We start from the raw sequence: 14913 nt of genomic DNA, 5'->3' as shown, positions 1-14913 counted from the left end.
TCCTTACCTGCATGGCAACGGCTTGGTACAAAGAATGTGCTCCACAACACACCTCTGCTCTGCTGAAAGCTCTTGTAAACTGTCCTTGTCTTCCTCATCTACAAACAAAATCAGACAGCAAGAATAAATTAGAACATTTAAGGATGTGGTTGATCGAAGCTTGCATCTGTGATAGGTTCTTGTGTTCAGTGCTGGTAATTAAATTATGCGCGAATTAAGTTCTGTCATATAGTAGTGATATGAGGCATGCTCGGTCCTCTAAAAAAGTGCTTCACTCCTTCTCCCCGATAGTGGCAAAGATAAAACTGCTTTAGGTTGCAATCATCCACAGATTTAAGAATTTCCACGATTGATATGAGGTTCATCCTCAAAGATCCAGTCACAAGATCAAATTAATTAATAATTTGATCCTGTGACTCCTCTCATTCCTTATGGAACTATTTTGTTTGTTTCAGCCCTGACGAAGTCCTGTTTTACTGAATGGACGAAACACGTATTGGCATGAAGCTGTTATGTTAACCAAGAATGTATACAGAAGAATGGTTATGTTATGTTATATGCACTTCTACCGCGCGCAGATAATCGGAGGAGTGTCCTGGCGCAAATAGTGAATAAGAAGCCTAATGTCTGAATAAAAGACACTGGATAACTACGTACAAAAACGAACTCGTTATTTGATCTTGGAGTTTATCTTTAATTTATTGAGAAGACCGTTTTCTCCTGTCAAGGAAGACATGGTGGCTCTCACTCCTCCTCAAGCACCATTCTATAATATTTGCCTTTTCTATGGACAATCTTGGACCAGTTTGGAGTGTGCGTCATTTTCCCAGCCACCTAGTATAAAGCACTGAAACATCTTAAGTGAAGTGACGTGGTCGTGCTCTAATTGAATTTTAATTCCATTTTCAAAAACATGGTGCATCACCTGGTTTCCCATTCTTTACTCTGGTCATTCTGTATGCCCGTTTATTATGTCCCTTGTCTACCACCAAGCGTTCCTCTAATTTTTTATTTTACATTATCTCTTCAGTTGTTTAAATGAACATTCAGTTCCTTACCGGACGTGAGGAACTTCTGTAGCTTATTAGTCCATGAGAGGCCCACACTATGCACGCCAGCTTCATGTGTGCAGTGATACCTGACAGAGCAGACAGGATCTGAGAATAAAGAAAAGGGTCAAATTACGAGAAAAATGCCACACAAAGCCCTGCAGTATAAGATTAAAATTGAATGCCATTTCTGACTTAAATTACATGTTTGAAAAAACGGACAAACACAGATAAACTGGCTCCAAGATTGTACACGTCTCATGTTACCACTACTAACACATGTGCAACCTTTAGAACAAACATAACATTTTTATTCTAAAAGTATCGGTCATCTGGATGTTTTCTTTTAAATAAGCAAATAGCAAACTTATGAGACGCAGGCCGGGAAAAATAGTATGTTTTGAAATGCTGCTGATAGATGGAGGAGCTACCATCACACCTTACTTATCGCTCAAGGGATACTGCTCTCCCTGTTTTCACAGGAAGGCAAAAGCTATTCTCAAAACATATAGGCAACAGCAGTTGGATTTCTGAAAAATTAAGTGAACAGCAAAATATTGGAAAATTACTGAATTGGACTTGTGATATTTTAAAAGAGGAACCACTTAAATTCGATTTTTGCAGATTTAAAGTGCTGGTTACAAAAGTTTTTTTTTTAAATGTATATGAACTGAGGGACAATATAATGGGTCAAATAAAAGAGACAATTGAGATGAAAGTTAAGAAACCGACAGGAGAAGATTGGCAAAGGTGAATTCACAGCAGCACATCTTAGTTTGTAAGTGGGGATTATGCTTATATCATTAATTCACTTTATTATAAATTCAAACAGCTGCCATTTTAACATCAGTTTTGGTAGAAAAATGAACATTCCCATAAGTTATGTTATGTTATAAAATCTTTTATAACGCGCTCTATTACTAAAAAAAAGTATCCTGGCGCGGAGAAGTGAGGGCAAAGATAGCGAGGGGGTTACAGGTTCATATTGACCATCCTGACTTTGTCAGAAGCAGTCGCTCCCTTCAGCCCCTGCTCTCCTGTGCCTTCTCCACCTGGACACCATAGCGCTGCTCTGCTTTGCTGACCTTCATAGCGCTTTACTGGGTATCGTAGCGCTGCTTAGATCTGCTGAGTTTTATAGCGCTTGACTGGATATCGTAGCGCTGCTGTGATCTGATTTTAAAGCGCTTGACTGTGTATCTCTATGTTAAGGGCCTGACCGTTCTAAGCCATATTGCGCCCCATTCCCTAAGCGCCGCTTTGCCCACAGCATCATTATATAACTTATCTCCCCCAACCGGATTGCGGTTTCGTTTCTGCCGCCATTGTGATAGTGGTTGTTGTTGTGCCCGGAGCCCGCCCTCTCCACGCACCCGCCCCTCCCAGCTGCTCCTCCCTCCCACTAAGTGGCAAGGCTCTCCTAGCTGACCGAGGCGCTGTGACCATCCTGACTTTGTCAGAAGCAGTCGCTCCCTTCAGCCCCTGCTCTCCTGTGCCTCCTCCACCTGGACACCATAGCGCTGCTCTGCTTTGCTGACCTTCATAGCGCTTTACTGGGTATCGTAGCGCTGCTTAGATCTGCTGAGTTTTATCGCGCTTGACTGGATATCGTAGCGCTGCTGTGATCTGATTTTAAAGCGCTTGACTGTCTATCTCTATGTTAAGGGCCTGACCGTTCTAAGCCATATTGCGCCCCATTCCCTAAGCGCCGCTTTGCCCACAGCATCATTATATAACTTATCTCCCCCAACCGGATTGCGGTTTCGTTTCTGCCGCCATTGTGATAGTGGTTGTTGTTGTGCCCGGAGCCCGCCCTCTCCACGCACCCGCCCCTCCCAGCTGCTCCTCCCTCCCACTAAGTGGCAAGGCTCTCCTAGCTGACCGAGGCGCTGTGACCATTCTGACTTTGTCAGAAGCAGTCGCTCCCTTCAGCCCCTGCTCTCCTGTGCCTTCTCCACCTGGACACCATAGCGCTGCTCTGCTTTGCTGACCTTCATAGCGCTTTACTGGGTATCGTAGCGCTGCTTAGATCTGCTGAGTTTTATAGCGCTTGACTGGATATCGTAGCGCTGCTGTGATCTGATTTTAAAGCGCTTGACTGTGTATCTCTATGTTAAGGGCCTGACCGTTCTAAGCCATATTGCGCCCCATTCCCTAAGCGCCGCTTTGCCCACAGCATCATTATATAACTTATCTCCCCCAACCGGATTGCGGTTTCGTTTCTGCCGCCATTGTGATAGTGGTTGTTGTTGTGCCCGGAGCCCGCCCTCTCCACGCACCCGCCCCTCCCAGCTGCTCCTCCCTCGCCCCTCCCCCTCCACTTTCAGCATATGTCAGTTGCATTCTCGCACAGCGTTCACGCGCAGCGGTCGCGTCCCAGTCGCGCCGAAGGTGCGCCAAAGGTAAGCCCGTCTGCGCCCGTCCGCGCCTGGACCGCGCCCAGCGCCATACCCCCTGGTCCTCGTACTGTCCACCCCGCCCGCATTACTTACGATGCCACCACCCTCCTAGCCCTCAACCCCGGCCGCTCCCTCAACTGTGCCCAAGCTGCTCCTGGATACACCCATGGACCCTTTTCTTGTTACTCCTGCAAGTTCGACGGTAACAAGACCAACTCCTCATCTACAATCAGACCACAGATATCCGACCCCAACCACCTACAATGCATCTTGCTCAACACCCGCTCGGTCCACAGGCACGCCATTGACCTATGGAATCTACTAGACACCATCTCTCCGGACGTCGCTTTCCTAACAGAAACATGGATGAATGCCTCTTCTGCCCCGGACATCACCATTGCCATCCCGGAAGGCTAGAAGATCATTCGCAAGGACCGTACCGGCCAAACAGGAGGAGGCATCGCTATCGTCCATAAGAAATCCATCCGCATCTCAACCAGCTCAGACGTCAATCTCGCAAACTCTGAACACCTCCACTTCCAGATCCACACCGACCCCAAGACCACACTCAGAGGCACCCTCCTTTACAGACCACTAGGACCCCGCGCACAATTTAGTGAAGACATCACGGACTTCATCACTCCACACGCGCTCCCCTCCGAGGAATACATCCTTTTGGGAGACCTCAACTTTCACCTTGAAAAGAACAACGACCGCAACACCACCACCCTTTTGGACAACCTCGCAAACCTCGGACTTAAACAACTTGTCACTACCCCCACCCACATCGCAGGTCACACACTCGACCCTATCTTCACCTCCAGCAAGCATGTTTCCTTCAGCCACACCACAGCTCTCCTTTGGACTGACCACAGCTGCGTTCACTTCACCTACAACAAGCCCACAACCAACAACCACCCCCAACCCACTTTGCAAAGAAATTGGAACAAAATCACCATCGACCAGATCTCCTCATCGCTTCTTCAAAAGCCCCCCGCCCACTCCTCAAACCCTGACCAAGCAGCCACCAACCTCACCCAATGGTTATCCAACAGCGCCGACATCCTAGCACCGCTGAAACAACGACAAATCAAACCAGGCAGCAAGATGGCCTCCTGGTTCAACGACGACCTTAAGAAATCCAAGAAACTCTGTCGCTCCCTCGAGAAGGCCTGGAAAAAAGACCCAACCACCAGCACCAAAGACGCCTTCAAAAACGCCACCTGCATACACCACCAACTAATCCGAAATGCCAAGAAAGCAGCCTTCAAGGACCGTCTAGATAACAACGCCCATAACAGCAAGGAATTATTCAACATCGTCAAGGAATTCACCAACCCCTCAGCCAACTCCAACGACATCACCCCCTCTCAAGCCCTCTGCGACTCCCTAGCCTCATTCTTCCACGATAAAATTGCAGACATCCACAACAGCTTCGACAACCAACCCGGAGACCAACCCACCCAATCCCCTGCAGGACACCCACCCCCCCTGAACACCCTCAAGGACTGGAAGCCAATCTCAACTGAGGACACCATCCGTCTGATGAATTCTATCCATTCAGGATCCCCCACAGACCCCTGCCCTCACCACATCTTCAACAAAGCAGACTCCGTTATTGCACCGCACCTCCGAGACGTCATCAACTGCTCCTTCAACTCCGCATCCTTCCCGGAAAGCTGGAAACATGCCGAACTCAGCGCCCTCCTGAAGAAACCCACAGCTGACCCCACCGAACTCAAAAACTATCGCCCCATCTCGCTCCTTCCATTTCCGGCCAAAGTCATCGAGAAAGCTGTCAACAACCAGCTCGCCGCATTCCTCGAAACCAACAAATCCCTCGACTCTTCACAGTCCGGCTTCCGAGCTAAGCACAGCACTGAAACCGCCCTCATCGCAGCAACAGACGACATTCGAACTCTACTGGACAATGGAGACACAGTCGCCCTCATCCTCCTCGACCTCTCCGCAGCATTCGACACAGTCTGCCATAGCACCCTTCTACAGCGCCTCAAAGACATCGGAATCCAAGGAAAAGCTCTGGAATGGATCACCTCGTTCCTCTCCGGAAGAACCCAGAGAGTCTGCCTTCCACCATTCAAGTCAGAGGCTACTGAAGTCATCTGCGGAGTACCTCAAGGATCCTCACTCAGTCCCACCCTCTTCAACGTTTACATCAGCCCCCTTGGGGCCATCGCACGCCAACATAACCTCAACATCATCTCCTACGCCGACGACACTCAACTGATCCTATCACTCACCAGAGACCCTAACACGGCCAAAACCAACCTTCACGAAGGGATGAAAGAAGTAGCCGAATGGATGAAGCACAGCTGACTGAAACTGAACTCAGACAAAACAGAAGTCCTCATCCTAGGTACCTCCCCCTCCGCCCTGGGACGACTCTTGGTGGCCAGAGGCCCTTGGAAAAGCACCCATCCCGACGGACCACGCACGGAACCTGGGCGTCATCCTGGATTCCTCACTGTCGATGAACAGACAAGTCAACGCCGTTTCTTCATCTTGCTTCAACATTCTTCGCATGCTCAAAAAAACTTTCCGCTGGATCCCTACCGAAACCAGAAAAACAGTCACCCACGCTCTGGTCACGAGCCGACTGGACTACGGAAACACCCTATACGCCGGCACCACCGCAAAACTCCAGAAGAAACTACAACGTATCCAGAACGCCTCAGCCAGGCTCATATTAGACATCCCGCGTCAAGAGCACATCTCTGATCACCTGAAAAACCTCCACTGGCTCCCCGTCAATAAGAGGATCACTTTCCGACTCCTAACCCACGCACACAAAGCACTCTACGAAATCGGACCCGAATGCCTCAACTCACGACTATCCTTCTACACCCCTTCACGCCAACTACGATCCTCCAACCAAGCCCTTGCCACTGTACCTCGCATCAACAAAACCACCATGGGAGGTAGATCCTTCTCCTACCTAGCAGCTAAAACTTGGAACTCACTTCCCCCTCACCTTCGTCTCACTCAGAACCACCTAGCATTCAGAAAGCAACTCAAAACATGGATTTTCGACAAATAACTCCCCACCCTTCTTCAAGCGCCTTGAGACCCTCAGGGTATGTAGCGCGCTATACAAATTTCTGACTTGACTTGACTTGACTATTAAACAGATGGGTTTTCAGCCCATTCTTAAAGCTGGCGATGGATTGCGCAGCCTTAAGATGAAGTGGAAGAGCGTTCCAGGCCCTGGCAGCCCTGACTGAAATGGACTGGCCTCCAACTCTGGAAAGCTTAAACCTAGGTACTGCCTCGAAAGAGTCCTTGGGACATCATAACATTAACAACAAATCAGGTCAAGGCAGCCCATATATAGCCCCTTGCCTCTGTCCATGCTGCCTCTTTTCTTTTCTGCACAGCAGCCACAGATAAGTGTTCTCCCGGGGTCCACAAAGCACATCTGTAGAGTTTCCTGAAGCTGGAGTCACGCGCCGCCAGAGGGGCCTGAAGCCTTGAAAAACTTGGAGATTGACGCCACTTGCTGGGGTCTGAAATTTCTGATAGAGTACCTGGTTTTGACGCCCTAAGAGGTCTGTAATACAAACTATCTTGAGATGTCCTGAGGGGTCTGTAACAGTTGCATGCCGGCCATGCTGGTCTCAGTAGGGACAGTCACAGGCTTGCCCACTGTATTATCCTGGATTTTATGTCCCCGGGGCCTTATTTCCCCCTAATTATTGAGCCCTCCCCAGTGTCGCCAAACCCCACATGACCCCCAAGTACCATATTGACAGCGCTACATGTCGCCACTATACCTCTCGTCCTGGATGCCATGCAGACGTCTGAGAGTACTTATGTAGAGGAAGAGTCTCAGTCCTTTCTCCCTTGGGATGATGGTTTTTATGAGGCTGTTGCTTCCATATATAGGGCGGTTTCAAAAGCCTTAACTCCCACTGAAAAACGCCTCTAAAGGGGGTGGAGCTAGCCAGCGTCGGAGATGGCCGCCTGAATCGTTTGCTCCTCCGCCTAAGCAACTATCCTCGCAATTTTCCAGCAGGTGACGGTGCCCAAGCGTGCTAATAAGTCCTTCTAATCGCTTTATGAGGTGGGGAGCGGACGCTGGCTTGGAAACGACCGGCTCTGAACCCGGGAAGCTCTGTTTCTAGGTCGCCTTGGTGAGAGGCGATTGGAGTGGAGCCGGGCCTGCCAGGTAACCGCATGACTGAGCTGCCGGACCCCGGGGACCAGCTGTGAGGTGAGAGCATTGGACGACCAAGCCGGCGGTGCACCACGTTGCTTCAGAGCCATAGCCGTTTACGCGTGGATCAGGCCCTCGCCAGAGGGCGGAGAGACTGTGCGGGAGAGTGACACCCGGCCTCGGGATCCTGCTGCGGCGCTTCTTGCGAACGCCCGGCTTCAACTGCTCCGCCGGGCCTATCCCTCCTGCTGGGGCCCGGCGCTGACTGCGGGGACGCCTGTTACACCGAGACCTGCCCCTGGGATGGAGAACCGGTGGAGACACTCCGAGGAGAGGCGGCGTATACACATGCCGGGGGAGCCGCAATTCTCACCCCCACTAAGCCTTGATAGCGTGCTGCGGCCTGCCAGTGTGGCCCAAGGGGTGAATTGACAAGGCGTGGGAAGGACGCCCCAGGTCTGGACCCTCCACTCCCCCCCACCCCCCCCTCCTCTCTCCCCCCCTTACCTCTCCAACGCTGACCCGGAACGCTACTGTGGCAGCACGGACTGTACACACAGGGGGACTGCGATCTGGCCCACGAAAGTGATTTCCCCGCGACGCCATTTTGTGATGAGGGAAGTGTACCCTGGGGCAAAGAGTAAACCCCAATACTGACTGCAGCTAGGTCGGCCTTGCTAGTGGTGCTATATTGGCCCCCTCCGTGCTACATAAACATTACTTTAGCAGACGCTGCTGGTACATGCCCTGTGGATTGAGAGCTCTTGGGCTGAGGGGGACGGAAGAGTTACTGCTCTGAAGCCATTTAATGCCCGGGGATTGCTGCAGACACATCCAGGGCTGACGGCTCAAACACCTCTGTAGGCCTTGGACTAGTGGACCTGCATAGATAATACATCTCCTTGACGCTGAGGCTGGGCATAGAGACTGAGTAACGTGGCTCGAGTGCAGCTGGAGGTGGTGGTGCGGCCCCAGGACAGCGAGATGGATCGCCCTGATAGGACACAACCTAAGATATCATTTGACTCCAGCAAGAAGCCAAAGTCCACTGACAACCCGGCCCGCGAGGACGACGCTGGACAAGGAATAGCAACAGGGGGTGAGGATACTGAACCGGATCTACTCCACATATTGCTCGCCACGGAAAAGAATTTACAGGGCAAAATTACGCCTTTGGGAACCAAAATGGCCGCCTTAACGCACCGCATGGACCGCATGGCGGAGCGGCTCGATAAGCATGCCGAACGCCTGGACATGTCAGAGCGTCGCATTGGTGTGGTGGAGGAGGTTCAAACAACCCTGGACACAGAACATAAACAGCTAGGTAAAGTGATCCAACTACTCCGAGATAAGGCCGGGGATTTGGAAGCAAGGTCACGTAGATGTAATATACGCATCACTGGCCTACCGGAAAGCACCCCTACCAGCAACATGGAACTCTTCGTGGAGGCCCTCCTAAAGAAACTGTTGGGTGAATCTGCATTTTCCGGGATGTTTGTGGTGGAGAGAGCACACCGTACGTTAGGCCCCACCTCATCAAATTGTAGCAAAACGATTGAATTACAGAGACCGTGACGTTGCTCTGAAGCTGGCCAGAAAGAAGCAACCTCTGCACTACGAGGGGAGCACTATGTCCCTGTTTCCCGACGTCACGGCCCGGACAGGAGGCACAATGCCAATTTGTCCCCATGAAGCGCCAACTGAGAGAGCTCGGGTCGACTATGCAATGCTTTATCCAGCCAAACTGCGGATCAACAGCCAGGGAAGGTCTACAATCTTCACAGATCCAAAAGCACTTCAGAAAGCCATGAAAGACTGGCGGAAGGACCAGCAACGCTTTGCGGACGACGAACTATCGGAAGAGGCCTCGGGAGGGCCCATGGACTAGCAAGACTAACTCTAGGACCCGCTCACACGTGTGCTATTTAACCGCAGTGACTGCGGTGTGAATTGATCTTTTTATGTGACTTCGTACGTTGCCTCACAGCAGCGGGAAAATACCTTGACATATAATTTGAGAACAGTGTTTGCAGCATTCCAGCAAACGAGACAGGAAGTGCCGGCAGTAGCGGTATTCCTGGATATGGAAAAGGCGTTTGATTCTGTCGAATGGCCTTTCCTCCGAGCGGTGTTGCAACGCATGGGTGTTGGGGAACTTTTCATACAACTGCTGAACACATCACCTACGTCGCGTGTCCGCATAGGATCATTTACGTCAGAACCCTTCGGTGTTGGCCGCAGCTCTAGATAGGGCTGCCCCCTCTTCCCTCTCCCCTCTCCTTTACGCCCTGGTTGCGGAGCCCCTCGCGTGCGCCTTACGGGAGTACCATGAGCACTGTGGTATCAGTTTTCCTGGGTATAATTTGATAGTATCCACGTACGCTGACGACACCTTACTTTATGTGCGAGACCCGGAAACTAATCTCCCAAAAGTGCTGAGAGAAGTGGTCTTGTTTGGATCACTATCTGGGATTCAAAAGAACTGGAACAAAACCGTAATGTTCCCTCTCACCCCAGCCACAAGTAGGTTAGAGTCGGATTACACAATACAATGGACCACGGATTCGGTCAGATACCTGGGCACACGGCTCCACACGGACGCGGAGGTGGTCCTAAGGGAAAATTATGGTGTGGCGGTCTCCAAATTGGAAGACGATGTAGAAAAATGGATCCGGTCAGATACCTGGGCATACGGCTCCACACGGACGCGGAGGTGGTCCTAAGGGAAAATTATGGTGTGGCTGTCTCCAAATTGGAAGACGATGTTGAAAAACGGATCGGACTTCCTCTTTCCTTAAAGGGCCGCATCTCCTTTTTAGCAATATCCCCATGGTGTTGTCTAGCACGTTTTTTAAGCAACTGCATACCCCGATATTACGACTGGTCTGGGCCAGCAAGCAACCTAGGGTGGCTTGGGATATTCTTATCGGACCTTATGAGGACCGAGGCCTGCAAGCTCCTGATCTGGAATTATATTATCGAGCCGCTCAGGGCGCCCAAGCGTATTGCTGGATGCATGGTCCCGCTAATGCTCCCCATATACTTATTGAAGGAATAGTAGCTAACCCAACTCCGTTACCGGCACTCATGGCTCGTCCCCGAGACAGACGTACGGGCCGATTAGATTCCCTTAATGCTGTCACGCACGCTTGGCACCATCTTATGGATGCGCAAGCCTGTTCGCTACTGTATGCGCCGGGGGCCAAACTCGAATGGTGCTCATGGCTAGGCCCATGTAGGGACAGAGGTGTTTTATCAGCACTTGCAAAATTAAACTTAACCACCATGGGAGCTCTTTTTCTTAATGGAAAGGCTCACACGTGGGAAGAGGTAGACGCGGGAGATGGTCCAAGCACTCAGCCTCTCGCTCGGTTCCAGTTCCAGTTCCACAGGGTAAGGATTGCCCTAAGAGAATTACTTGGGGAGGATATGGAAGAACCACCGACAGTACAGACATATGACTATGTGGTCACGGCGAAATCTCCGGTGCGTCTAATATCACAACTCTATCGTGACACATTGACGGCGAAAACAACACATTACGCTAAACCCAGATTAGCGTGGCAGACAGATTTAGAGATTGATCTCCCTGAGGACAAATGGAGATATTGTTGCGTCAACGCCAGGAAAGTATCCCTTAACGGCCGCCACCGGCTACTGCATTTTAAATTCCTTAATAGGGTGTACTACTCCCCTGAGCACTTGTTCAGATATGGCTTACGAGATACTCCCAGCTGTGAAATATGCACGGCGCACTCTGCAGATTTCTTACACCTTGCCTGGCTGTGCCCGAAAGTTGCAGACTTTTGGCACGCGTTTACTCCGAGGTAAACAAGGTCACTAACTTATCGCTATCCCCCACAGCGCTGCTTGCGTTGCTGGGCTATTCCAAAGATATAACACCGGAATTTTGTCACCTGGTTGATATTGCCTTCCTAGTGGCCAAGCGATGCGTAGCGCTCACTTGGATGAGAGGGCCCGTTCCGACAATCACTAGGTTGTCTAGGGATATGGTATACTGCTGCACAGAAACTGGATTGTACAGCGAATTGTTACCTCCTCGTAATCGACCGAAGAACTACTGGGCGCTGAACCTGGAGAGGAGACCTGTAGCGGACGATGATGACTTTGAAGACACACGATCAGACTTGAAGACTAGGAGAGCGCGGGAACGCGCACCGTGGCGTGACGGGAGGGCAACGCAAAACATATACTGAGCATACTGACACTGACGATGTAGGAGTGGGACTGGGTATCGACAACACTCGGTGACTCTCACTGTCTGGTGTGGTGTCACACTGTCTGTTATTGATCGCAGTTGTCTCGGGACAACAGACAGATGGGCTGGTTGCGGACGGACATGCAAGAGGGCTACGCACTGATAATTTGTAAATTGCATTTCACATGAAGAATTGGATGTGTAGGGGATTGCTACGTACGTCAGGAGGGGAATAATGGTTATTGTTGAGAGTAATGCACACAGACTACAATGTATAGCAATATCAGTCTGATATGTATGTCAATGTCATTGCCAAATTGATTGCACTCCTTTTTCTTTTTCGATATGCCAATAAATAAACTAATTTAAAAAAAACGCCTCTAAATGCAGATCGTTGAGGAATATGTGAGGACGCCTCAACCTTAAGACTCCCAAGATTCGGGGGACACCCTACCAAAAACTAAACAAATGGGGGTGGATAACGATGCCTTTGGGAGCCTTAAGCGGGCCTTGCTAGTCCAAATCAAGTCCTTTTGGAGTTCCCTCAACCTAATTTTTTGGACACAGTGGAGGGAGAGGAATCCCATAGGGACTCAGACGAGGAGGCAGGTCCCGCAAGAACATGTTGCCCCCCCCGTCTCTACCTGCCACTCTTGAACACCCCATCCTAAACTGTAGCATCCACAGTGGATCCCAATACCATCATACAGCCTAGGTCAGCAGACTTGGCTCCAGCAGACAAAGTGGCCAAATATGTTGCAGGTTGCCGGCACAAGCCCCTAGAGAAGGAGCCACACAGCAGCCTACGGGCAGAATTCCCTCGGCACTGTCTTGAGGTAAAGGTAGCCCTTACCCCTGGAATTGATACAAGGATGGCCACATTCATAAGGGACACCAAGAACAGGATTCATCTTTTTTGGCATTCATTCCAGGATAAACTGGATGTGGTAGGTCCTGTGACAAAGATTTTAGATATGACAGAGGAAGCAAAAAGGTCTTGAGGTCTATAATCTCTCCTGAAGTGCTCTCTGTCTGGGCACAGAGAGCCATCATATTTTTAGGGAACACCAACGGTGCCCTTTCTAGGGAGTGTTGCCGCTCTCTTCTCATTAAGGTGGACCCAAATTTGGGTGACTCAGCATCCTCCGAAGCGGAGACAATGGCCCTGGGAGGTCTTTTCATCGACCCCTTCATCAAGTAGTTGGGGAAGTTTGTGGCAACCTTCTCGTCCCTTGACAAAGCCCAAACTCCTCAGGTTTTCCAAGGGGCTGGCCGTGGCACGGGACGACTGTGGCAGGGGTCACTCGGCCCCAAGCACGGGCCGTCCATTGTAGGGGCCACTCGCCCGGCCATTTCTAGTCTCAACTCCCCCTCCGGGGACGAGGCTCCAGTCACGAACAGTCCTGGTTCACGACATTCTACCCAAACAGAGGACAGAGAAGCAGTGGCGGCTCCAGGGGACAGGCCTTCAACTCCTCCACCAACAGTGAGTGTTCACCCTTCTTCCCAGCTAAAAGTAGGGGGCCACCTGACAATTAGTTTCCACACGTGGGTGTCCCTCCAAAGGTATGCGTGGGTCGTTCAGACAGTCCAGAGTTTCCAGATCAGGTTTTATGGGTGTAAACGCCAATTGTTGTGCCCCGGTTGATGAACTTTTCTCTGAAGAATATCAGTCTTACAGACAAGGAGGTGAGGCCCACTTAGACAAAGAGGCCATCTGTCTGGCTATGTCGCATCCCTACGGGTGCATCAGCAACCTCATTTTGGCTGACAAGCGAGACGGAGGTCAGTGGCTGGTAATCAATCTCAGGGAATTGAACGAGTGGCTGGTGTGCTGCCACTTCAAGATGGAGGGAATCCATCTTCTCAGGGTTGTCCTCCAGCCATTCGACTGGGTGGTGCGTCTGGATTTAAAATAAGTCTACCCAAACATCCTAATCTTTCTGCTCAATCAGTGTTTTCTTCAGTTTATCTAGCAAAGCCATGCCTTCGAGTTCACCACTCTCCTTTTCCTCGATTCGAACCAAGTCCCATTCCAATTGGTGATGGAGGGTTCCATAAGCGTGATGGCATGGTGGATTATAGGCAACTGTGGGAAATCCTGGGACTTTCGAGAAAGGTCGAGATCCTCTTGGCCAGAAAGCACGATTAAATGGTCAAATCGGCCTGGATGAGATGGATGGGTTGGTGTATGGAGCAGGGTCTGGATCCTGTGATTGCATATGTAGTCCAGATACTACATTTCTTTTATGACTTGTTATCAGAGTGTTTGGCTTTCAATTCACTATATCAGCAGGCCATGGTCTGATTGAAGGATCCCCGGAAGGAAAGCATCCTTTTGTACATTGATTGTTGCAGGAAATACACCTCTCCTTGCCGCCAGAGCCTTGCTACTCATCTCTTTGGGATGTTAATCAGGTTCTCAAATTCTTTCTATCAAGGCAACCAAATAGGTTTTTGTTTAGGAAAGAACTTTCCACAAAATTGCCCATGCTGTTGTGCCTGGTGTCATGTAGAAGGGTCTCGGATGCAAGGGCCCTTGATGTTACAGGTAGAGTATTTTACCCACAAGGCGTTTCCTTTACAGTTAGCAGACAAACTTAGTCCAATACTAGAATCATCTCATTCCCTGCGTTCGCCAAATCTCCCAAACTTTGGAGCGCTTGAAGGCCTACTAGGAGATGACTGAGGAACTCAACCCACTAGGTGAGCAGCAACTCCTGATTGCCCAGTGGAAGCCGTATAAAGCTGTCTCTCCACCCAGAATCACCTGTTGGATGCGCTGGGACATGCAGGAAGCAAAAGACAAATAATTAATGATAGGATCAACACTGATTTGCATATGGCTGGGTTCAAACTGGAATGGCAAGGTGAGCAAAAAAATTATTGATTTAGGCCCAGATCTCTGTATTGGGGTGAAAGTATGACATTGTTCTGCATTCTGTCCATCAATTGTTTTTTTTGCATTTATCACCCTGAGTGGGACGAGTATGTCCAGACGTAGGTCCGTGCTTCCCATGCCACTGAAGTCAAGCTATCCTGGCTGATGAGAGGTGAAACCCCAAAACCGGT

The 14913-nt window shown here is 50.2% G+C and overlaps 1 protein-coding gene across 1 annotated transcript in view; it reads right to left on the bottom strand.

Annotated features, from left to right (window-relative positions):
- NUP88 (nucleoporin 88) overlaps positions 1 to 14913 on the bottom strand; it is a 188574-nt gene that overhangs the window by 91178 nt on the left and 82483 nt on the right. The window contains exons 8-9 of the mRNA XM_086950279.1: positions 1059 to 1157; positions 8 to 98 (exon numbers count right to left, since the gene is read on the bottom strand). Coding sequence (XP_086806405.1) covers positions 8 to 98; positions 1059 to 1157 — 190 coding nt within the window. The remainder of the gene's footprint in view (positions 1 to 7; positions 99 to 1058; positions 1158 to 14913) is intronic.

Source organism: Lissotriton vulgaris, unplaced genomic scaffold, assembly GCF_964263255.1.
Source record: "Lissotriton vulgaris unplaced genomic scaffold, aLisVul1.2 SCAFFOLD_686, whole genome shotgun sequence".
In the NCBI taxonomy this organism is placed as follows: Eukaryota; Metazoa; Chordata; class Amphibia; order Caudata; family Salamandridae; genus Lissotriton; species Lissotriton vulgaris.
The sequence above is the reverse complement of the archived record's forward strand: the minus strand, read 5'-3'. Positions and strand labels throughout refer to the sequence as shown.